Source organism: Scyliorhinus canicula, chromosome 13, assembly GCF_902713615.1.
Source record: "Scyliorhinus canicula chromosome 13, sScyCan1.1, whole genome shotgun sequence".
NCBI lineage: Eukaryota > Metazoa > Chordata > Chondrichthyes > Carcharhiniformes > Scyliorhinidae > Scyliorhinus > Scyliorhinus canicula.
Window position 1 is genome coordinate 132,964,896 of NC_052158.1, and position 26,428 is coordinate 132,991,323.

General features: G+C 42.1%; 1 protein-coding gene across 8 annotated transcripts in view; it reads right to left on the reverse strand.

Annotated features, from left to right (window-relative positions):
• mecom (MDS1 and EVI1 complex locus) overlaps window positions 1-26,428 on the reverse strand; it is a 915,302-nt gene that overhangs the window by 29,847 nt on the left and 859,027 nt on the right. For 6 of the 8 annotated variants that reach the window (XM_038816085.1, XM_038816080.1, XM_038816084.1 and 3 more), the window contains 5 exons: window positions 25,197-25,287; window positions 19,257-19,283; window positions 16,072-16,238; window positions 10,276-10,353; window positions 3,948-4,117 (listed from right to left, as the gene is read on the reverse strand). In XM_038816085.1, the coding sequence (XP_038672013.1) occupies window positions 3,948-4,117; window positions 10,276-10,353; window positions 16,072-16,238; window positions 19,257-19,283; window positions 25,197-25,287 (533 nt within the window). The remainder of the gene's footprint in view (window positions 1-3,947; window positions 4,118-10,275; window positions 10,354-16,071; window positions 16,239-19,256; window positions 19,284-25,196; window positions 25,288-26,428) is intronic. The other 2 variants (XM_038816081.1, XM_038816079.1) reach the window with 1 other exon arrangement.

The following is a 26,428-nucleotide window of genomic DNA, read 5'->3' on the forward strand; positions in this document are numbered from 1 at the left end:
GGGTCCTGAAAGAGGGTTTTCCAAAGAGGGGGAGGGAGGGAGGCTTGAAATGGGGTGGCCCTCAGCGACTCCATAGCAGGGTGTCCTCACCTAGGCGGGGGAGGGGGGTTAATTTCCATGTTTGCGGGGGGTGACATTGCCCTTCAGACATTGAGTTGTGCTGCCATAATCTCCAGGGGTATGGGCCAAGCATTGGAAAATAGGATTCACGCAGTCAGATCTTTGTTTTTTTTTAAATAAATTTAGAGTACCCAATTTATTTTTTCCAATTAAGGGGCAATTTAGCCTGGCCAATCCACCGACCCTGCACATCTTTGGGTTGTGGGGATGAAACCCATGCAAACACAGAGAGAACTTCACAAAAACAGTGACCCAGAGCCGGGATCGAACCTGGGACCTCGGTGCTGTGAGGCAGCAGTGCTAACCACTGCACCACGATGCTGCCCTCCAGTCAGATCTTTGTTGACTGGCGTGGCCACGATGGGCTGAAAATATGCCGATCAGGACATCGCCCAGTGAGAGAGAGATCCAGATCTTGATGGCCCCTTGGTGTGCTGTAAACCTGTATGAATCTGTGAATTGCTACTGTCATCATTGGTCCCCACTATAAATACTCACTGTTATTTAATGGCTGAGGCACCCAATATAAACTAGCAGAGACTCATCAAATTTGGGGCACGATTCAGCGGACTCAATTTATAGCAGTGCCGAGGTGCCTGCGTGCAGCCCTGTCCTGTTCGCAATCACCAAGTGGTCTCCAATGGCCTGGATGATGCCTCGGGTGCCGTTATGACGTTTGTGTTGACCAATAGTAAACCCTGGCAAGGTCTCCAGGCGTGGCCGGTGAGTCCCCAGCCCCCGGGTGAATCTGGCATCCGGGTGTTTAAATGAGCATTTATGCCAATTTAAATAGTAAGATCTGGATCAGGCCCAGCGAGGGTGAGATCCAGATTGCACCGGTCGTAGCTAGTCGGGTGACTTGTGCGGGGTTTCCACGCCCGAAGCGGAACCTAATATGGGGATCGGGCACTACTACCCAATGCACTCTGATCCACACCGGGAGCAATGGGGTCGCTGAATCGCGCCCTAGATGTATGGAGGTTGACACCCAAGCCCGAGTGGGGAAATTTTCCCGAGCAGATCAAAGCACATTAGAAGCTGTTGGGAAGATAAAGAGGTCCTCCGAGGTAAGTGGAAACCTTCTATTCTCAGGACCAGAAGGAGTGCTCTACATCCGATAAGGAATGTGGCTCCCACATTCCCTCCCATGAGATCCTCCCATAATCTCCATCCCCTGCATGCTGGCAGACTGCAAGACAATCAAGGTTGGGAACTATAGTAAACTGGTTGGAAGATCAACAGGAAAGACAAAGGAAATTGCAAAGTGGGAGGTGCATTCTTAATGAAGAAGATAAAATAATTTCAATGATAAGAGAAAATATAATGAGAAGTAAGCAGACAGTGGCGACTTTATGGGTGCAATAAAGAAAAAGAGTACAATCTACCGGCTGCATTGTGCCCAGAAGGTGATGGGGCATTCCCCAATGAGACCCCAAATAGAAACAGAGTCCTGATAGATAGCATGGTATTCTCGGCACTGCAAAGCATCCAGCTAAACACGCTTGCCACAGTCTCCGTCCCAATTTGGTTGGATCATTCCCATGAAAATAATTTAAAATTGTGTGGGAATTGCGCTTGGGACCTTTGTAGTAGCTGTCAAGTGGTAGAATGTAGAAATGTAGAAATTAGAAAAGTATGTAGCAAAGGCAGAGTGTTTTTAATGGAAGATTTTAACTTTCATCAGATTGGGATAAAGAGATGAGCACATGTCAGAAAGGCAATGAATTTCTTCAGTGTGTCCAGGATTGTTTAATGTTGCACTATACGCTAGAACCGACAAAAGGGCATGTCATAGTATAGAGCCAGATTTAGTTAACAGCCCAGCAATGTGTGAACATTTATCTAATAGCAAACATAATGCAACTGAGTTCAACATAGCATATGGAGAAGAAAAACATGAAATAGCAACTAAGATTTCAGACTTATAAAGGCTGACTTCAATGTGATAAGGTAGAGGCTGTCGGACAGTACACTTGACAAATTTGTTAATGGATCAAATGACAAAGGATCACTGCACTGCATTCAAAAAAGAATTTAATATGATACAGAACCACTTTCTCCCTCTCAGGGGTAAGAGTCCCACTTGCCAAATAGTCATTGACAACAACAAAAAAAAGAAAGAAACAACTTCAAACTGAAGAAAAAGCATACAAAAATGTAAAATAAAAAGCATATGTTCTGGCAAATGGGAAACATACAAGAACAGAAAGGGTAGTGTGAAAAGAAGCTTGCAACAACAGCAAAATCAACAAAGGAAAATTTTACAATTACCTTATGAAAAAAGATTAAAAGGAATGTGGGCCCCTTCAAAATTGATAATGCTCATATGATAAATGAAAATAAGGAAATGGTGGTCATGCTGAATAATTACACTGGCCAAAATTTTCTTCCCGTATCGGCAATGGCAACCGCCTGCTTTGGGTTTCTATGTGGACCGGAGTTTAAAGATCTGCATTGAAAATATAGTTCTCCCCACACCCCCACGGACATGGAGGCCCACCCCCACAGGCATCGGGTCAACCTCCCCACCACAGAGGTATCGGGGGATACTCTCCCCACTCTCCACCCTCCCAGAGCTATTGGAGGACACTCCCCTTTCACAGCCATGTCCCCTCCCATCGTAGGCATCGGGGCTCTCCCCTCTTCCTCCCACCATACATAGGGAACTCCCCCCACCCCCACCCCCCCCAATGGAAGAGAGTTACCCCCCTGCCAGAGCCCCCTGGCACTGCTCCTTCATGTGCCCACTTGTCAGTGCCACTTGTCAGTGCTTGGACCTCAACCACTGGGGCCTCCAGGCACCTCTGCATCCCAGACATGGTTATTACAACCGGTTTTCACATCAGTGTCAGGGAGGGAGGGCACTATGGCGTAAGTAGACGCTACAGTGTAAAGCCGTTTGATTATATTGCGATTTATTCAAATTCATGGAAATCAGGTTCACGCCTGGTCATGTCATCGGTGGGGGGGGGGTGTTGCAGAGGAGATCTGAAACCAGAATCTTACTGGCACAAGTCTCATTTTGGCCCTCCCAAGAGATTCAGCAGCCATAATGGGATTTGCGCAAATAGCGAATAGGGCCGCCAGATCTCGCCTTTGAATACTTCAGTACTCTCCCAACCGGCGTTCTATCCATTGCCATCCATTAACTACAGTTCATCCAAACTGTGCTATCCAGATCCTATGTGGCTGATGCTCACTGATTTGGCATCATCTTTACTGACTCACATTGCCTCCTGGTCTCCCCCAACACCTCCAATTTAGGATCATTATCCCTGCATTTCAACACTTTGTAACCTTGCATAGGAACCACACTCTAGAATCCCTTAATTAAACCCATGCCACCGCCCTCGCTTCCTTAAAAATCAACCTTTTGCACCAAGTTCTCGGTCACCTTGCCCAATATTTCCTTCTTTGGCTTAGTGTCTATTGTTTATGTCTCAGTGAAGAGGGTTTGCAATGTTTTTCCACAGAATGGGCCTTATATAAATGAAAATCATAGTTACCTGAGCTAGTTTACTGTTCTTTGTGTCTGCCTCCATCCTGTTACTAGTTCCTAAATGGAGAGATGATCAGCTGCCAGTCTTGTACAGTGCGACAGAACCAGCATATTGGGGGTAAATCATATTCTTATTTTTACTTTCCTTTGCAGGAAATGATCAGCCTCAGATTGGGATCTCACTGCACATGTGGAATCCACCCTTTAATCTATGAAGCTATTTTCTGTTTTAAAAGAAATAATTCAATGGAAATGCTCAATACTACAGTCCAAAAGTTCAAAGGCAAATCTCAATGCCAAAGCCCAAGTCTCAGTTTTGCTTGCATACCTGACATGTTTCCATTCTCATGTTTTTTCAGATGTCTGTCCAGATTGGTCTGTTGACCGAAGCACCTGTCACACAAGTGACACTTGAATGGTTTTTCCTTGTTGTGAATGTTACGAACATGCCGTTGCAGATTGGAAGAGATACTGAATGAGCGATCACAGTACTTACACCTTTAAAGAAAAAAGGATTGTGGATGAGTAATACTTCTTAAGAACAAGACTCGTTCATGGTTTTGAAAACCTTTGTAACGCTTTCTGTTTTCAATGCGAGAAACATACGCTATCTTACAAATTATGTCAGCAATAGAGATCTTGTTCAATATGATGCCTTGAAGTAAACTAGGTTGCTAGAGTTTAATGTGTTTAAATTATATTTTGGTACAGTCCTGTTCAACAGGCTCAAAATAATATTGGACTTAAAAGTAAGAAAAATCAATAAATGCCTATGTTTCTTTAAAGGGGTTGAATGTTGGTTAACCTGTCTCAACATGGCAGTGATCATCTATTATGCTGTTCAAAGCATTTTTCTCAATGGCTGATGTGTAAAATCAATGGCATCTCTGAGTACTCTGGAAGCCCTTTGGAGACCAGTAGAGACACGTATATTGACTGGTCAGTCTTCAGGAAGAAACTTTTATTGCTTGGTTCATATACTGAGGTTTGGTTGTAGCACTTGGCATCCATACACACCAATATGGTGCACTCAGCAAGTGGTGTTAACTTAATCTTGATGCTTCTGGCCAGCCATGTACTCCTTCGGGTTTTAACAAATGCACGTCATGTGAATCCAAAGACATTTGTGATCAGCCTGTTTATTTTTACGCAATGCTCTTGAGCTCTCTGGGTGAGGTGATTGATGGACAATAGAATATTTCCTCCAGAGTAAAGGAGAGGGAATGAGGAAATAAACTGTTTTCCTCCCTCCCCAACTAATGCACGTTTGTACCCACTGAGTACGAAGGAGCCTTGCATTTTCACCTGAAGTTGATGAGGAGGTGGGAGATAGTGAAGGTGATCGCATCTGTTTAGCACACTGGGCTAAATCGCTGGCTTTGAAAGCAGACCAAGGCAGGCCAGCAGCACGGTTCGATTCCCGTACCAGCCTCCCCAAACAGGCGCCGGAATGTGGCGACTAGGGGCTTTTCACAGTAACTTCATTGAAGCCTACTTGTGACAATAAGCGATTTTCATTTCATTTAATCTCAAAAAGGTCCCTGTTTCTGCACTGTGTGTTCCATGTAATTAAATGATTACTGCCTCCACTGTGGACACACAGTTGGAGCTGCACCACTGAATCACACAGCTGTGTGATGTTCCCGGACAGATAATATGCTGCCCAGTCTTCAGTTTAGAAGCTACACAATCAGGGCACTTCGCCCAGATTGGGGTTGCCAACTGTGATTACATCTATTCCTCGAGGTGTCATCAGATGACTTGCCCCCAAGCTCCAGCCATTAGTCAGCCAAGACATCGATCCTGATGATGTGCTGCCTTTCTATGCCAATTGGAAGACAAAAAGACTCATTATCCGACTGGAAATTGCTTGAATCTCAGCCAAACAGCCTTTTATTTCCCATTTTCAACATCTCGGATATCTAGTGATGAGAAATCATTAAGGAAAATGACAAAACAAACTCTTTTTAAAAATCTCTTGATGATTTTTCTCCAGGATTGTACACAGCACTGTTCCCAAGATTGATCTTCAAATCCAGGAGATTCCGGGCCAATCTTGGAGGGCTGGCAACTCTAGCCCAGATGTACTTGTTTCTTCTTCTCTATATTTTTGAGTGTGCAGGGCCTCTGCGAGTCCACGTCTTTGGTAACATGACACATTTAGCAATTGCTCAGCTTGCTCTATCCTGTGTGATGCAGCCTCTAAAGAATGACAAACAAGGCCAAGATTTTTCATGCAAAATTATGTCCAGTGATTACATCTTTTCTTCTTCCACGATTAGCCCATTCAATTGCCAGTCCCAAAGGAAGCTCTGTTATCTTCCAAAAAGATTGCAATAAACAGAGCAAATGTTTAATTCTGTGCCAGTGTATGCAGTTTAGTCTATCAAGCTGGTACTTGAGGCATCAGTTTTCATACCCTGCAGTCATTTAGTGTCCCTTGGGCCTTTACTGTATTTCTCCATAAGCTGTTACACAGACATAGAATAATTATTCTGACTGCTGTTTGTGGCAGATCGCCAACAGACTTCATCACCCATTTTTCAACTTACTTCCTCCTGATGACTTCAAAAAAATATATCTGTCACATAATGAAGCATGGCGATTTTTCATTGTGAAAATTATTTAACGCAGTACTAATTGTTTCAGTCTCACAAAGCATTAGAAACATGTAACCTGCGTCATGATTGCAGTTATATATAAACCATGGATGGTGCAGTCTGGTTCCACACAGCTACGCATACTCAGGAACAGCACAGCCTTGGGGGCAGGCCGCATGGAATGTTCCAAACCAATTTTCTCTGCCTTATCGCTGAAAATCTCTTTGCTGATTGCACAACCTACAATTTGGATTGTACAGTATTTTAGAGGTTTTCTATTGTTACAAGAATCTCTGTAGTCATTAACCACGGGTTGCCCCTGGCTGGACTTTCCACAAGCAATCTCTACTGCTGCATTACCTGCGTGCACAAAGATGTCACCGAGTCCCAATTATTCCTAAGGTTGGGAGTGGGGATAAGGTGGAAGCAGACAGATAATTGCATGCATTTGCTGTAGACTGAGTTAATCAAACTTGTTACTGTTAAATAACGAAGCAGATTCTCAACCGGTTTCTCGGGCATCAAACTAGTGTGCAAATTGGCTGCCCATTATATAATCCGTCTGATTTTCATTTCAGATCAGTTAAAGTGAGAATCAGGCTGTTTCTATTTTGGGCCACCAATCTACAATGCCAGTTTAGTGCCTGGGGCTAGGTGGTGGGGTTAGGTGTTGGGGGGAGGGGGGGGCTCAGTGGAAGTGGTGCATAAGTTGACAATCTACCACAATTTGTTTGTTACATTTACACATGTGTTACCGGTTATGCCTTCCTGTGAACTGTAAGGCGTTACAGTCTGCAGAGAAGGTAAGTGGATTAACAGATAACACATGGTCCATGTGGTCTCCTGGACGGACTTTACTCGCCTGAAGGGTGTGGGGGAGGAATTTTCCAGGATTTTTTAATTGGCTGAATTTTCTCTCTGTATTTTTGACTTGGTCCAAGAGATAACTGAACTGCGGTGGGTGGGTTTAAGTGAGGGTGGAGGAGGGCGTGTGTTGTGGGTGCAAGGCATGTGTCAGCTAGTCAGCATAGCCTAGCCACAGATAAGTTTTGGATTATGACAGCTGAGCCATCAGAAATATCGGGCAGACTAGATAGACAAGATGGTCCTTGTCTGTCATATGTTTGAATAAGACATTTGGAGACAAAATAATTTGAATAACCCTAAAGATATTAAAAGGTACTGCTGCCCAAAAAAAATAATAGAGAGGGATTACAATCTGGGCATCTATGCAGATAAATTAACATAGGGTTTAGCCTGCATTCATAAAGTGTCTCTCATGAGCACAGGTTTTCCAAAGCGCTGTGCAGCCAATAAAGTGCTTTTGAAGTGTAATCACTGTTGTAATTGTTGTACTGCAGCACGGTAGCATTGTGGATAGCACAATCGCTTCACAGCTCCAGGATCCCAGGTTCGATTCCGGCTTGGGTCACTGTCTGTGCGGAGTCTGCACATCCTCCCCGTGTGCGCGTGGGTTTCCTCCGGGTGCTCCGGATTCCTCCCACAGTCCAAAGATGTGCAGGTTAGGTGGATTGGCCGTGATAAATTGCCCTTAGTGTCTAAAATTGCCCTTAGTGTTGGGTGGGGTTACTGGGTTATGGGGATAGGGTGGAGGTGTTGACCTTGGTTAGGGTGCTCTTTCCAAGAGCCGGTGCAGACTTGATGGGCCGAATGGCCTCCATCTGCACTGTAAATTCTATGATAATCTATGTAATGTAGGAAGCACAGCAGCCAATTTGCACACAGCAAAGTCTCGTCAACAGTAATGTGATAAACACCAGATAATCTGTCTTTGGGATATTGATTGAAAGATAAATATCGGGCAGGAAACCATACATAACTCCCCTACTTTTCTCCGAAGTGGTGCTGTGGCATTTTTTTTTACCTTCACTTAAGAGGACAGATAGGGCCTCAGTTGAAGGCCTCATCTGAAAGATGTCACCTCCAACAGTGTCGCACTTCCTCAGTACTACACAGCATTTATTGCATGTGTGAAAGGAACTTAACCGATGAGCCGATGAGTTGCATGTTATGTGGAATAAATTCAATATTCATTCTTAAGTGGTGAGTATTCTAGTAATGGGAGTGATTAGGTGTTTTCTGATAGCATGCAGATTAAGTACTTTTTTGAGATTTCTGGTTGTGATCCCCCTTCTCCAGCTCACTGTTGAAGTTTCAGAAGGATATGCACCATTCACACCAAGTGCAAAAAAGTACAAGGTTAAATGCACATGATTACTTGGGGAAAAATGTCCCAGAAAATCAAGGTGGAGCGCACGGATTCAATAGGAACTAAATTAATCTAGTTTGCACACATGGAGGATGCTATCTGGTTACAAGTGCACGTTTAAAGCAACTTCCAAGTCATTGCAAGAGATTTCTTTGAATTTTCAGAAAATTATAGTAATTAAGTAACTTTGACACACGTGTTCCTACTTGACTTTAAAATGTTTAAATATATTGGACCCTGAATCAGAGACTCTGTCATGGCACATTAGTGGCCCACACATGACCCATTGCACAATATACTATGGCTGTGATTTAACAAAATGGAAACAAAATTTCATAGCAAGCGCATTTAGCCGCCTGTTTCCCGGCACTCACAGCACCAAAAAACAAACGCTATAAAATGGCACTTACATTAGATTACATTAGGCCTCAGCGAGAAATGCGCAGCCGAGCACGCACATAGCCCCTGTGGTGAATGTATTATGACAACAATTCACCACTGTATTACATTACATTGTACTATGTTGATGCCCTTGTGGCTCCACCTATGGACCATTGTATTACATTACATTACATTGTATCATGTTGGTGCCCTTGTGGGCTCCGCCCCTGGCTCTGCCCCCTCAGGGGAGGTATATAGATCTGCTGCCTGCAGGCGGCTCTCAGTACAAGGCAGTCGCAGGCAGGCACAGTTCTAGCTGATTAAAACCACTGCTCACTTCAACTCTCCGTCTCGTGTGAATTGATGGCCGCATCAGCCCCATTTTATGCACTGAGGAGCTCCGCTTGCTGGAACTTCTCAGTGTAGCGAGAGATCGGGACGCCATTTAAAATGGCGTCCTGACCTCTGGAGCCCCCATGTAGACCACTGACCACCCCCCCCCCCCTCGCCCAAGCCCCAATGCAATACAGCAGAGTCCCCTGCCACCCCCCAACACCTGTGCAGGGCACCTCCAGACAGATCGCCACCACGCAAAGAATCCCTTGCCAGTGCCAGGGTACCACCCTGCCCAAATGGAATGCACCTGTGGTCCTCAGTGTCCTCTCTGGTCCCCGTTTGTGAAGACCCATACTGAACGGCGCTCGCCTGAGGTCTCCGAGGCAAAGAAGATAGATCCCAAGCCTCGGGTTCATTGAGAATCTTTTAAAAAATAAATTTAGAGTACCCAATTTGTTTTTTCCAATTAAGGGGCAAATTAGCGTGGCCAAACCACCTAGCCTGCACATCTTTGGGTTGTGGGGGCGAAACCCACGCAAACACGGGGAGAATGTGCAAACTCTACATGGACAGTGACCAGGGCTGGGATCGAACCTGGGACTTCGGCGCCGTGAGGCAGCAGTGCTAGCCATTACCTTGAGAATCTGCACATTCGCATGGCCGTAAAATCACTCCCTATATATTTAATGTTCCAATTTACATGAACGCCCTCAAAGCCAAGGTACAAGCATTCATCCCATTTGTGTGTGTGTGTGTACTGTGAAATGCAGGGTGTAAATAAGCCTTGGCCAGAATTCTCCGGCTGTTGCGATTCACTTTTCCCGCTGGCAGCACTCCCTCGCCTATGTGTTTCCCAGCGGCATGCAATGGCTTCAATGGGAAATTACATTGACAAGTGGCATGAGTATAGAATCACTGAGAAACGCCGGCCTGGCGGACCGGAGAATCCAGCCCCATCTTCTTGCCTGTGGTCCCGTTCTTTAATGTCAGAGCTGTGACTACTTTTTGAAACTGACTGGTGAACATCTCAAGTCAGGGAGCAACCTCTACGCAGGGACAACTCCGAGCTGGGATATTGTGGTAATTCCAAATAATATGTTTATTCTAACCTGTAAGGTTGCTCTCCAGTGTGTGTCCGAAGATGCCGGGTGAGGTTTGCAGATCTTGGGAAAATCTTCCCGCAGTATCTGTTATGGGAAGAGAAACAAGATCAGACAGATTATTACAAGGAACAGACATGGAATTCATCTTGCATTACTTTGTTTGGTGCACAGGGAGTAGGCAAAGATTTTTGCAAAATGCCGTTTATTTATAAATAATGATTCGAGTGGTTAATTTCATCTTGAAAGGAAACCTATTTTTCTAATTACAGCAATCTGAATGTCGTTAGGCAGGAAACAGAAAAGAGCTTTTCCTGGCAACTATGTACTTTGGCTGTCACCTCCTGAAATCGGGGCAAAAGGGAGTTTTCAGAAATGCTCAAAGGAGCACACAATCGCACATCCCCAATTATTTCCTTTTCTGCGATGATACTCCCGTCTTACAGGCTGCTTTCGCTGAATTCTCTCACACCTTGTGTAACATCTCCAGGTAAGAATGCCATTTTCTCCCTGGTACCCACCAATGTCATTCTAAAACTGAGCACCCAGGGGCCAGGCAAGAATAGCCTGGCTGAATCCTCTGTTTGGTTTCTCTGTTTGAATCCTCTGGTTTCACAGGTCGGCGCAACATCGAGGGCCAAAGGGCCTGTACTGCGCTGTAATGTTCTATGTTTTTCCCTCCTTCTCTTGGGAAAGGCATTGGTTTCTGCGCAGCCTTTCAAAACAATCACAAAATGGACGTTTTAGTAGCTACAGAAGAGAATGGCATGTTCCATCACTGTGAAGAGCTGGTTAATAATCTAATGCCTTGTGTGCTCCTCATAAACCACATATGGATAATATTTGTGTTCAGAAATTATATCATCATACATAGACGCAACAAAAAAATCAAATTACTTTTGATTTTCATCCAAGTACACAATACACAGATGACAACATTAGCCACGAACAAATGAGTCAAACCAGACAGTCTCTCAATTTGTTTACTGGTCACAGTACCAGACAGGCTGGAGTACAGTTCTAACCAGAGTGAAGTAAGAGTACGGAATTAGCCAGAGTACAAGGTTCTCAGTAGATCCAGTACTCAGACCGATACCTTCAAAAGTAGCAGAGAACTCATCATGTTGCAATTATCTCCTGAGGGTACAGTACTATTGAGGCCAGAATCCTCCAAAATGTTCAGATTAAATTAGAATTACGGAGTTCATAAAAATATGGAACATTACTTGTTCAGCTCAAGGCCAGCTAGCAGTTGAGCCTCACAGAAAATGTACCAACCTCTCCTGTTCACTTCCAACCTTGATTACTTGACTGTCGCCATGTAGCTGGGTGGCATATCTGACCTCAATGTGTAGATGAACCTTTTGCAGCTCAACATTGAAAAGACCAAAGTAATTTTTGGTCCCACCAGAAACTCCAAACTCCAATTCCTGATCCAATCATGCTCCTTGGATGTTCATCCTGACAATGTACAAATTTACTGTCCTGCTTGACTCTGAACTGAATGTCAAATCTCAATTTCAGCCCATTACCAAAGCTGCTTCGATCCTTCTCCAAAACATCAACAGTTGCTGGTCTTATTTCAGTTGGGCAGCATGGTAACATAATGGTTAGCACTGTGGCTTCACAGCGCCAGTGTCTCAGGTTTGATTCCCCGCTGGGTCACTGTCTGTGCGGAGTCTGCGTGTTCTCCCCGTGTCTGTGTGGGTTTCCTTGGGGTGCTCCGGTTTCCTCCCACAGTCCAAAGACATGCAGGTTAGGTGGATTAGACATGCTAAATTGCCCATAGTGTCAGAAAGGGTAGGAGGGGTTATTGGGTTAGGGGGCTAGGTTGGAAGTGAGGGCTTAAGTGGGTCGGTGCAGACTCGAGGAGCCGAATGGCCTCCTGCTACACTGTATGTTCTATGTTATTTCACCTCTCAGGAACATCCAACTGAACCTTTGCAATCTTCCTGATTCAACCATTCTTGCTGGTTTCCCAAATACCACCTGACATAACTCTAATTCCTCCACATCTCCACTGAGTAAATCCCATTCACCTATTCAAAGGGTTTCCATTAGTTTCCTAATCCCTACTACCTTCATTTTAAAATCCTCAGCCACGTGTTCAGATGTTTTCCTGGATTTGCCCCTTCGTAACCTTACAACCTTCTTTAACCTTACATTGAGGGAGATGGTGGCATAATGATAATGTCACTGGACTAGAAATCCAGAGGCCCAGTTTAACACTCTAGGGACACATGTTCAAATCCTACCCTGGCAGCAAGACAAATTTAAATTAAATTCTTAAAATTATGAAGTTGAAAATTAGCCTCAGTAATGGTGACCATGACACTATCGTCGATTGTTGTAGAAAAAACATCTGGGGTTGGATTCTCCGCCCCGCCACTTTTCAGCCTCAATCCGCCGGCGGGATTCTCCATTATGCCAGCCGGTCAATGGGGTTTCCCATTGTGGGGCAGCCCCTCGCCATCGGGAAACCCCCGGGCACTGGCAATACGGAGAATCCAGTCAGCGGAGAATCCCGCCCTTGATTCGTTAATCACCTTTAGAGAAGAAAATCTACCATCCTCCACTGCTCTGGACAACATTACTGAATGAGTAATATCCCAGATCCACGGTAATGGACAACTCCTTACTGTCCTCTGAAATGGCCCAGCAAGCTATTCAATTCAAAGCAAACCATGGATGGGCAACAAATGCTGACCTTTCCAGTGACACCCACATTCCATGAAAGAATTTTTAAAAAATCTTTGACCATCTTTCATCCGCAGCATCTTCTCCTACCATAGAATTGACACAATTTTAAATTTCCACTGAAAATGCGAATAGTTAACGACATAATCTGCTCCACCAGTTTACTGTCCAAGGTAAAGAAAAATACCCTGAGAAAATCGTGGCTGCTCTCTTGTGTTCATGTGTCTCATAAATTAACACAATGAAGCCATTTCATTTTAACTCAAAAGCTCTACTGAGTTCTGTGACAGAAGTGACGTCATCTCTTTAAGCAAACAAAATAACATGAGGACTGGATGTGATCAGCCTATTTGTTAATATAGGACTGGAGTTATTTGGAGCCATGGAGACCTTCATGTATGATGGGCAGAGACCTGGAATTTGATGGCCACCATTTCCAACAGATCCCATTTTCACTGTTTGCGGGAAGGGATGTGTGACTCACACTTGAAGGAAACCCAAACTCAGCAGGGTCATTTGCACTCAGTGCTCAATTGTTTTCACTAAAGCAAGTGCCCTAGCCCGTAGTGTGGGAATCACTAATCTTTAAAGTGGATGTAAATGTTCTTGAAGGGCAGATAAGAGGTGGAGTCGGAGAATCGCGGGAGTGCCGGGCGAATCACACCATGCTGCCCTGGCACCCGCACGTGATTTTCCCACCCCCCCCCCAAAACGGTGTGTCACGTTTTGCTACAGGCCGCTCGGAGAAGCGGCGATTCGGTCGAGCGGCGATTCTCCGGCCAGGATGGGCCGAGCGGCCTGCCGAATCCGACCGGTTCACGCCGGCTCCAACCAAACCTGGTCGCTGCCGGCGTGAACAGCGTGCGACCGCTGCGTGTGGGGGGGCGGAGGGAGAATCGAGCACCAGGGGGATGCTCAGGAGGGGTCTGGCCCGCGATCGGTGCCCACCGATTGTCGGGCCGACGTCTCTGAAAGACGCACTCTTTTCCCTCCGCCGCCCCGCAAGATCAATTCTCCATGTCTTGCGGGGCAGCGGAGGGGAAGACGGCAACCGCGCATGCGCGGGTTGGCGCTGGCCAACCTGCGCATGCGCGGGTGACGTCATTCAGGCGCCGCCGCTTTGACGCAAGTGTCAAGGCCCGGCGCATGAAATTGATGCGCCGCCGCTCCTAGCCCCCTGGGGGGGGGGAGAATAGGGGGCGAGGAGCGGCCTCCGACGCCGGAGTGAAACACTCCGGGTTTCACTCTGGCGTCAGCACTTTATCTCCCTTTGGGAGAATTTCACCCAAGGTCTGTCGAATTGTCAAACTATGAAGCTATTTCAATCCCTCGCCCTTTAAAAAAATTTAAATCGCCTGCTTGTGTGTCAGTCAGATGTCAAATAAAAACTCACAACCACTTTAGAAATGAAAAATAGCTGTCTTTGTCAGTATGAGCTGAAAATAATCTGTTCTAGCAGCTGCTATAGCTATTTGTTGACATTTCCCGAAAGGCTATTGCTCATGCTTGCCTGCTGTCTACAACTTACAATTATCTTAGCAGGGAGTTCCAAATGCACAGATTGATTGACAACGCAAAGAGGTTATTAAAGAATTAACTGTCTTTGATGTGGGGTTATGAATATAAAGCATTGAGAACTTCAGGAGATTAAAAGTTTGAATAGGATTTCATAAATGGGATTTTTAAAAATATTGCGAAGGATGCATTGGATATCTAGACCTTTGTTTTGTTCCATCTGAACATGGCTGCTGAGGTCTGCCCATGGTAGATACTAGATGTGTTGGCATGGCTGTTGCAAGGATAAAGAGTGATGGACAAGTTGGCATGCATTGGCATTAATTTAGCACTATGGCTTCTAGGGGCGAACAGGGTGGGTTATGGCATAAGTTGGCATTATACTGGCATGTGGTCTATAAGAGGCTATGGAGGTAGGTGTGTGTGATGTGCTGGCAGTAAGTTGGCATGGGGATATTAAGGTGGGTTAGGGCATAAGTTGGAATTATGTTGGCATGGAGGAAATAAGGATCCATGGGTGTTGGGGCAGGCATAGGTTGGCATGAGCTGTCATGTGGAATGGATGGGGCCGGTGATAGGTTGTGAGGAGTGAGGGCTGGATGACCTAAAATTTAAGGAAACAACTGGTTCATAATCTTTTAAAGCAGCCTGTCTTGGCACTCAACAGCTGTGGCAGTCACCTCTGATCAGGACATGTGTCCATCCCACCTGAGCAAAAATCAGATCTCATGGGGTGCTTTCATTTGAGGCAGGTGCAGCAAGTCAAGAGATTTCCTAACTTATGCTATTCAGCTCAAGCCCAAAGTCTCGGGCATGTGAAGCCATTAAGATATCTCATATGCCTGCTAAAGAAACCAACTTATATGATTGATTTGTTAATTCCATTTCTCTCTCCACAGATGCTACCTGATGATCTGTACTTCTATCATTTCCTGTTTATATTACAAGCAATTGCTCGAATTTCATATTTATTGTTTCTTACCCGATTTGTTCCAGGGTAACCTCCGCTGGCCAAGAAGTCAATATTTCTGGGCCATTTTACCATGAACACACTCCCATGATCAGTGATGGGAGGCAATGCCATTCAAGGTGAATGTGCCTAGTGGTCATGCACACAATTAAGGAAATTGCCCCTCTCCAAAGATAAGGGAGGATTAAGCTTCGTTTGGGAGTGATATCATTTCCCCAGAAAAGCGAATGGATCATTTGCAGTAATGATATTCACCTCAAGGAGGAAATTAGATTCCACTATCAGCAGTGCTAGATGGATGAGACTCGAGTTCCAATGTACCTCGTCAAATGATCCTCTTAGCTAATCCATTATCACATTACTATCTTTGCGAAAATGCATTGAGATTTGACTTTAGTTAGCTCAGCAAACAAAGTTGATTGTTTTCCTTTGGAAGAATATCAATTATACTTTCCCTATTTTCAATCTTGTTATACTTTTCCTATTTTCAATCTTGTTATAAGATGACAAAATGCGGCTGTCATTTGCTTTCTTTCACTACATTATTTGCAGAAGAAAATGCACGGAAACTATTAAAAGTGTTGCTGCTACCACATTTCCCCTTTTGCGGGAACCATAATTACCTGCAGGTATACCGCTCCTTCCCCTTTCGCAGTAGGCTCTCAGGAATGACAGACGGGGGAGCCCTAAAATCAAACATCGAAGGGACAGACCGTAGGAGGTCATTGGCCTCTGGCTTCAGTGAACTGAAACCTTCCAGCTTCTCTGCCATGTTCTCAATCGCTGACATCTGACATGTAGGGAAAGAAGTGGAGGAGAGAGACAGAAAAGAAATTACATTTTGTCAAGAGTCACACTAAATGGAAAGGGAAAATACAGGTCTTATTGTCCAAATGCACAGTTAAATAAGTCAAGGCTTGTGAAATTATTGACACTGTTTGAAATATTTAACCAGATACAAAGTATTTTTTTTGCCTCTGAGATGACTATAAATACATTTATAAATATTATACAATGAGGCGTCACAGCTTGTCGAGAAGTTTTGTACAGTGGGGATTTAACAGGGATATTTCTTTTCGATTTGCTCTTTCCTTATTCAATGGAGCAGCTGATGTATTTATACTTCCCCAATTAATTGTTTACATTTACAGTAAGTACCTTCATTCCATAACCTGCGGACTGCTCCAGCAGCCCACGCTCTCCCTCTCACACTATAACTCTCGGTGCTAGTTACAAATTGCATTGTACAAGGCACCTCTGCCAATTTGCGAAATGTCTTTCATCAAACATTTGAAAATCTCCAAGGAAAGTCTAGATGCATTTACTTGTCACACGGCAAATGTGAAAGCACTGGAAGGCACTAAGGTCTGCCTGCTCTCAGGCTTGATTCATAATCATTCATAGCTGCTAAAACATTCCCTGCACAATGCAACTGGACAGCACATTTGTCAATATGAAGGATGCTGACATCACAGATCAAAGGGCAGACATAGGTAATAATGATGCTGCTATGTGTTTCAAGGAAATTCTTCCCCCCATCAATGTTTTGTCAATCCACAGATTTTAAATATATTGTATATATATATATATATATATTATATATAGATGCACATATTTATGATGCAATACATAAGATGCAATTTCAAAATGTATTATGCCTTGTTATTGCGTGTCAGTCGATATTGCAAATACATTTTTGTACAAAATACTATTTTAAACATGAGCACAAATATATTAAAACAACTGAAGAGGGCTGGATAACAATTAAAATATTGGAAAAAGAGACACCTTTAACCCATAACACCTAGTTATGAGAAAAGGGTGGAAAGGTCTTACACTGACTAGTTAAGGGAAAGGATAATGAATACATAGGAAGTTATTTTATTAATAATTCATACTCTGAAGCAGTTTCGGGAAAATGGTTTGGAAATAAATCATTCTGAGAACAGGAACAGTTTTTTTTCTAAATAAAATGTGTAGTTACTATGCCGACCCATTTTTACCAATGTAATATCCATCTGCTGAGAGGCAGACTTAACGTTAATACGATTGCTAGGGTTCAGCAGAAGGTTGATGGGAGGTGGATATCAAGGCTGCGTGCATTACATCACAAGAGAAGCTGGGATACATTCAATAATCATTGTTGAAAATCTCAATTATGGCTCCGAATCTAACCAAGAAGGTGCAGTTGTTATTATTTTCAATGTGCTTTAAATTTGTTGCAATATTTCTTCAGTGCTAAGTTCCATAAATTGGGAGTCAAGCAATGTTAGTGCTATTCCAGTAGTGGTTCAAAATTATATCCATCAGTAATGGGCAACTACAATAATAGGGAAAAATAAAGTAACGACTGCAGTAAGGACCAAATGAAATGAAAATAAGGGAATCACATTTCGAACAGACAAAGCACTTTTGGAAAAGAGTTTATCTTGCACTTAATGCTTCTCATGTGTGTGTGAGATCCACTAGAAGTTAATATTGCTGTGCTTTCAATAGTAAGTATGGCATATATATTTTTAAGCCTGATTTTTTAACAACATTAACATCTTATTAATAATCTTATTAATGGCAAAATAAAGGGAGGGAACTTTACAGTGTTAAATCTGTATATATTGTGGGAGGAATTCATACTCTGGTCATTCTGCATGGCAGAATTCTTTTTCAATGTGATATACAATGACTGAGTAATAACATTACCATTCGAGGGACAGTACACATGAGTGGGAATTATATAAACTTTAGTGGAGAGCACAAAAGCTCTCTTTTTTGGATACTGGAAATAAAGAAAATGCCATATTCTTAGATTCAATGAGACAATAGACTGACCTATCTGTAGTATTAGAGGGTTTAATAATCATTTATCAAATCACAGCAAAATCCTGGGATTATCTCACTCAGCAGAAAAAAATCTAAACCTAAAGCATTCTTACCAGCAATACCCTCTACTCAATCAAGACAGGTGAGGAATAAAATTAGGACCCCTCATATTTGTGCTATAAAGTACCTGGCTCTATTACCCAACATCAGGTTTGGATTGGCTTATCAAATTCCAAAGAAACTTTGAAGCATATTATTTTTATAAAGCCCTAATGTGATAAAAGGACATATCACATCAAGCAGCTTAAAAAGCCCAACATATTTATTCAAAGATCCCCAGGGAGTGAAATCACAGCAGTTACTGCCCTATATAGATGTAAGACATACTTAATATCAGTGAATGACAGTATTACTTAGCAGCTGAATAATTTGTGATTTACTTTCTCACAATCACTGATCTTATCAACAGCCAGATGTCTGAATAAGGAAATAATGCCACCCCTTTCTAATCCCACTGAGGCTGTTAACCTTGTACTGATGCAATCCAGCATTTAACTCTATTCCCAGCATGAATCAAGTATGCAGACGTCGCCATTATTGGACAAAAGCAAATATTTTTAACCTTTTTTTGTGAAAGCAAAGATATGATCAACAATGGCCTAAGCAATTATTACAAACTCTTCTATTCACTCGCTCTAATCTATCGGTGACAGAAATAAATACAAGTGGCTTTTGAGAGGCCCCGGCTATCGTTTGAGTTACCAGATGGAGTGATTTATAACTCAGCCTACTGTGTGAATTACTTAAATAGTGCTTGTGATTATGGTAATGCAATCTGATCCTGAAGTAAAATGGCAAACATCTACATTTTATTTGTGGAGGGTAGGGAGGGAGGCGGGGGATTTTTAATCATGAGTTATGCACCATTTAATAAACCTTTCATTTTGATCCTTATGAATTATGGTTTGGAATTATAAGCAGAGGAACTTACCCAAATTCTCTGATCAGGCAAGCGGAACTAGGGAGTAGGACCAAAATACAAAAATAAATTACAATCCACAAACTGAGTTTCTTTCTGCTGCCATAATTGTTTACAAATGACAAATGATATTGTTTGCATGTCGGCTGATGAGATTTTTTCAAACATCAGAGTTAATAGGGAGGCCTCGAACCATTTCTTTGCAAATGTTTTTTGATGTTAGATTGATGGCTCCAGGTTCGTACCCCTTCTCCCAGCAAAAACCTGGAAGCAGGGTCAAATAAGAAATGTCCAGGATAGCTAGATTCTGAAACATCATCATTTCTATTTATTTATTGCCATCTGACCCTGTCTTTTTTAAATGGGACTCATTTTAGTTCCAGCCTTTGCTCAGAATTCGCTTTAATGTGCCTCCAACTTAAGTTCTCTGATAACATTCCATAAGATGTTTTACCACATTGAAGACACTATATAAATAAAAGGTGATATTGCTGTTACATTGTCCAATTTTACCCCTTACTGCTGGTGTTGCAGTATCAATTAAGCCAATTAAAATGATTTTATAAATGTTTTGAATCAGTTAATGAATTTATCATTCAAAAAAAAAACTGCCGGTAATACCTCTTCTGACTTTTTTTCCAGATCTATAATCAAGTTTCCAGTGCTTGAATACATTGTGATATTCAATGTATATATCAAGGAATATAAATAAAGTGTCAAACTGTTCAGCAATACTGGTAATGTATTAATTAACTAGATTTTGAATTTTAAATAAAATCCAATTAATAGCTCAAACATTCTGACATTAGAAGGGTGATTTATTTTTTAAACTGACAAAAAAATCTAAATCATAAATCCATGTTTAGCTTAACTTGAAACAGTGCCTCTCCTGACACAAACTCTTCAGCTGGGTGACGTAATTCAATAAAAATTAAAGATGAGCCATTAGCAGCACAGTACTGCCGAATGAGTGGGGGAATCACCTTAAATTTTGGTAATTGTATTAAAGAAATATACTCAAGATTTTAAAATCCTTCAAGACTATAAATTGAGGATACATTTTTTTGTTAGAATTTTTATTTGCCTCAAGTAATGCAACAAAGGGATTGACTTTGACAAAACTATTTAGTAATTCAGTCAAACTAGTGGAGCGCCTGCTACAATTATATACAAGCAGTCAGATGTTGGAGGCTGAGGGCCAATCACTAAGCATAGGCTTGCACCCACAACAATTGATCAGTATTGTGCAAGCTACTCTCCCAACTCAGCAGGAAGTATAGTAAGAGATGGCAAGCAAAACTGTTGTCAGCCAGGAAGGCTATTTGTTAGTACAGCAAAGACGGTCCGGGGACCAGCTTTTGGAAATAAAGTGAGTGAGCCAGGTATGGAATTAACATGATCAAACTCAATTGATCTTCACTTTTCTTCAAGTGCTGAGAAAAAAAGGATTCTATAGTAGTTATGGTCCTGGTGGTGGCTGTCGGGTCGAAAGGGCCATGAATTCTGCAGGAAATGAGAGCCAAACAAATCTCCACCACCATGCAGCCTAACTTTATTGCCACTGGGCAAGAATCCTGGTCAAGGAGATCGGCCATATGCTTACCGACCGCTAATAAGGTTTCTGTAAAATGAAAATGGCCTTATAAATAACAGTTAATGCTTGAAAGAATGTGATTGGCGTTTGCCGATGAGTTTCTTTAAAGTGGCATTAACAACTGGCATGTCACAGGGTTCTGATCAGCTGATGGAAGGTAAACGGAACCCTTTTTATCATTGTGAATTACTATTTTATACAAATGTATATTTCTGAAATTGCATAAAGCTAGATCTCAGTAATTAACTCAAATAAGCTGGTGTAAAGTTCTCAGATTTTGATTAAGTGCAGTGAGCAAACTATTAGGAATGTATGCAGCAGAACTGGTCAGCTATATTTAGCGAGGTGGAAATTTATCAGCCAATATCAGATGGTGACATAGCATTTGTCTATTTGGCTTATGGCAGCTACAAACCCTGCATCATTTTAAATACAAAATATAATAATAATCTATAACTCTTAAATTCACATTCTAATTATCTGTTACCATTCTCATTTAGAATGATTTCATCCATGTTAAATAAAAATCACAATATTTTGCCTATCGGCCCTTAGCCGCATAAACTCATGAACATCAGTAAAACATGTTGCAAAAAATGAAAAGAGCTGTCACATACCATATTTTAGTAACCAGGGTAGGTATATTACTTTGGCCTGAATTATTGTACATAAATCAGGAAGAAATTCTATGCCTATTCTTTCAATTCACAAAGTGACTGAAGAATTGCAAAGCTGCAATCCAGTGGTTATTTTGCAATCAATAGTCTGGAGCACTTCATTTATCACCACTCCATTTATTTATAGCTGTAAGAGGGAATTAACATGAAATCCAACTAGTTTAAAATTCTACCACAGTTCCGGCTATTTTTGCCAGTTGGTGATCAATCTGTTTCGATGAAATAGTAGTGGGAAATTCAGTTTGGGATACTCATGAATATTTCAAATGGAAAGACGGGAACATTCTTAACTACTTCAGTCAAAAGAACTCCATTTCCATTTTCCTGGGATGGGACAGGTGGGAGAGTAGGGAGGATGAGTCTGGAGCTGTGACAGGGTACATGTTGAATGAATGTGGACCAAATGTGCCCAATTTCAGTTACAGGAGTGAGTTACATGCTGGGCGCACATATCAAAGATGTGACAATTCTTAGCACTGACCAGTCAGAATGGGGTATCGAATTTTGAATAAAGCGTGATAGGATGAATGCAAAAAAGCAGACATTTTCACAGTGATACCAAACACAGATAGGACCAAGGACCAGTCTAATTTGAATCGACCAGAATATGCTTAACTGGTCCTAGGATAGGAACTGTTATTCTGGTTGTCACAACTTCACCCTCGAAAGTGGACTCTAGTTCTGGTCAAAACCATTGCTCATTCCAGTTTGTACAGGTAGCAAAGTCTGAAGGAGATACAAGCAATCTTAAACTGTTTGCAAATGTTATTTGAGGAGAAATAGGAGAAGAGCTGAGTAAGTAGAATTTACATTGACTTATTTGTTCACTTGCTACCAGTGAAATAAAGCAGTTTAATTATTGGTATCTGTTTTAGGAAACGTTTTTCAATCTACGTTTGAAAAATATTGGAGAAGTGCAAGATTTCATATTCTGGTCAGATGACAAATGGATCCTAGTATTCACATTACTAGATTGCACAATTAGATATCAGGCAGTAGAGCCACACTGTAGAAGATAAGACACTCAGGCTGGATATAATGGCGTTGGCTTTGCGAAGCTTCCAAAATGGCAGGCGGGACCGGCATGTAGAAGTCCCACCCCCATTTCTGACAGATCCCATTTCTGCTGGCAGAGGAAAGGGGGCAGGGCATAATGAAAACCCAAACTCAACAAGGCCATTTGGATTTGGTGCTGACTTCAAACGGTCCCTATTTTGATTGCTGCAAGGATCTAAACCCATAGTGTGGGAGTCACAAACAGCTTCAGTTGACTGAATTGCGTGATTCTGTATTATAATTTCCAGGATTCTAAATTGGGACTATGGATTTTGGTGATCTGTGACATGGGTGGCTGATGAAGTACTCACTCCTGTCTTGAAAGGCTGTGAAAGCAATCTTTAAAACACTGACTTGTATAGACCCTCCCCATTGCATTGAGGAGGGCACTACTACCAGTTAAATAGCTGTGAACAATGATTTCAAAACAATTGCATATGCATAGGTTTATGCATTGCAGATGTTGTAAAGTGGAACCAGTCGTCATAGAACTCGTCCTGGATGCAGCGGTTTCTATACACTGATACTGGAGACCAGAGCTGAAGAAGCATTCCGAAACAGTGCGGCAGTACAACTGCATGACAAGAAATGAATGATATGGCTTATTAGACACTACCTCCTCATCGCTGCCTTGAATATTGCCCAAACAATTGGATGTGAAAACTTTTATTTCAAAGTTGAACTAAATGGCAGGGGCTTAATCAATCTTTTCATCACATTATTTGTTCCTCTCTCCAATTAGTGACTGTGAACAACTATTTCTCATCTGTTTCTTATTCCTTTAGTCAGAACACTCTGTGCTCGGATTTGGACGATTGGATTTGCCACGGCATATTTTGTTTCTCATTAAGGACTTTGAGTAAGTGATATCACAGCATGCTGCCCTCATGAAATGGTTCACAACTGAGGAATGGAACCAGGATCACAATGCTACAGTCTTACACAGGAACTAAAGGAGTCAAGAATTCTTATTTTGTCATTTCTCACCCTCAAACACTTCTTAAAATACATTCCAAGCCCTTTCTTTTACTGCTTATCTTCTCCTACTGTTGGAAGGAGAAAGTCTGAAAGTCAGATTTGATGGCTTGCCCTCACACTCATTCTCTGACTATCTAACAAGACCAATGATTGGCTCAGCTCATATATCACTGGCAGAATGCCTCGATTCGTGAATGTTAACCAAAATATGCCCATCAAAAGCAACTGGATTTAAATGATGATACAATCTCAGATTTGAACCCGGGCTCACTAGGCAGTAGGTCAAATCCTTTTACTATTTCAGACATTTTTAGCTCTTCATTTATAGAGTCATAGATGCTTATAGCATGGAAACAGGCTCTTCGGCCCAGCTTGTCCATCCTTGGGATGCGAGTATCATTGGCGAATCCAGCATTCATTCCCATTCTTAGGTGCCCTGACAAGGTAGTGGTGATCCTTTAATTTGAAGTATTACAGTTTGTGTGGTGAAAGTTTTCCCACAGTGATGCGAGAGAGGGAATTCCAGGACTTTGACTGAGCAATAGTGAAGGAACAATTCTCAAGTCAAGAAGGCATGTGACTTAGAGGTGATGGTGTTCCCATGCAACTTGCAATATTTTAAGGTGCAATATAATTGTTAAATGCAAGTTGTTAGTCTTTCTCAGCAGTATATTTTAAAAAAACACTTCATCTATGGTTTGAAAGAAATATTAGTATGGTAGACTTTGTTGTTAGAAGACAGTATATGCATTGTAGAGCTCTCAAAACAGCCCTTGGGATGGAGACCTACACAAGATTGAGATCCACAGGCCAAAGGATCCAACATCTCTAGAGGCAACAAGAATTGGTCAACCATGCTGGAGATGTGGCGAAAGAAAAAAATAATCCAGAACAGCATTTTAATTATGGCCATTAAGCCAAGTGCTGATGGAAGTCAGTCAGTGCTGCAAGATTGGAAGCACGGGAGAAGAAAACAAGTCCCAAGCCATCTGGTAAATTGGCCATTTTGGTAAAGGTATGTTTTGGGAATTGATGGTAGGCACCCATCCATAAGTAAGTGCCTATTAAGGTAATTACAAGACCTATTAAGGCCAATCTTAGGTCAACTGGAATGTTCCAGTTGGTCAGTAGCTTAAACCAGGCCAATGCATGCTGGTGCTCGCCCCATGTAATACCTCGCATTGTCCCACAAGATACTCAATCTGACAAATTGTACTCACTCACGGGACCTATCTATATCCCTTTGAGACTCGATGTCCTCCTCATGCTTAAACAATAACATACTGTTCACCAGGCTTAATGGTTCTGCAAACATATTTATATACTGTGCGACTGGGATTTGAAATGTTTTACTATAATAAACAGCAATACACTGTGGTCCTTGGTTTGTACCACTACATTTAAAATACAATATACTGTGCAACTGGATGATAATAGTCCCAGCATCTAACAAATAATAATACAAAGTACTATTTTGTTTAATTCTCTGACATAATATATCGCGCTATTGAAACTTAACATTCTTAGATACACACAAGTAAAAATACACGATATTATTGAAACATAATAATCCTAAACGTATTAGTCTGAAATAACATCGCATTAACATTTATGAAAAGGGGCCGATGAAAAAGGAATTTAATTTACCTGTGGATGGAATAAGAAACCTGGAGCAGGTTTCATGTACTTTTCCTTTAGTGCTTCAACTGGGTCAGAAAGTTTCCTTTTTTCCACTCTACTTTGACAAAATTATTAACAAAATTGACAAAATTAATCTCAGCTGGTGAAAGCATTTTGCAAAAGCCGTACAGAGGGGAATGTAGTTGTTTTCTGCCTTGAACCAAACGGACAAAGCCTGATGCAAACAAATCTATCTAATCATGACTTTTGGCCCGTTCTATTTTGTGCCTGTGATTCTGTACACAGTGATCTCACCCAGGCCATCAGATAGAGAGCCCTGGAGCAAATAAAGAACCTGTCACATTGGAAGAGAGAAGGAAAAATTCATTGGGCATGCTGCTTCATTGGGAACCTATTAGTTACTGCAGAGTTGCATTGGTAGAAGCAGGGCCATAGGACTGTGGAGTAAATGAAACTGTAAAAAGTGGAACCCAACAAAATAATTTTAAAATCAGAAGGTAATTATAAAGTAAAAATTGAACAAGTCTACATAGTCATAAACCAATAAACCTCGGGCAGCAAGGGGCACAGTGGTTAGCACTGCTGCCTCATGGTGACGAGGTCCCGGGTTCGACCTTGGCCCCGGATCACTGTACACTGTATGGAGTTTGCACATTCTCCCCGTGTCTGCGTGGGTCTCAGCCCAACAACCCAAAAAGATGTGCAGGGTAGGTAAATTGCCCCTTAATTGGGGAAAAAAAGAATTGAGTTCTCTAAAACAATAATAAAAGAACCAATAAACCCAAAGAAGCTGTTGGAGTTAAGCAGAATGCAAAATGATGGAACAGTTTAACTGAACTAAAAACTGTACAAAATCTAACAGTGTAGGGATGATATAAGGTGCACCATCCCTTTAAACAATGACAAGAACTTGGAATAAATCTCATGAAACTACTTCCGATCGTTGGAGAAATCTGTACCTGAACTGGACAAAGGAATTTGTTACCCAAGGCAGGAACAGGGTTTATTTACTGGGAACGAGATGCTAAATGTTATGCTTGCCAAGCAAATAATGTCAAGCTGTGAGAGACAGCAGAGCTGCTGGGAATGCGGTCAGATTGGTATTGAAAATTACAATTTTTCATTCAAAATGAAAATCGACCCCATGGAATTACTCTTTGCCACTTTGAGATGTGGTATAACAATCCGCATTAGTTTTGTACAGGTTAGGGCGGAGCAGTGGCGCAGTGGTTAGCACT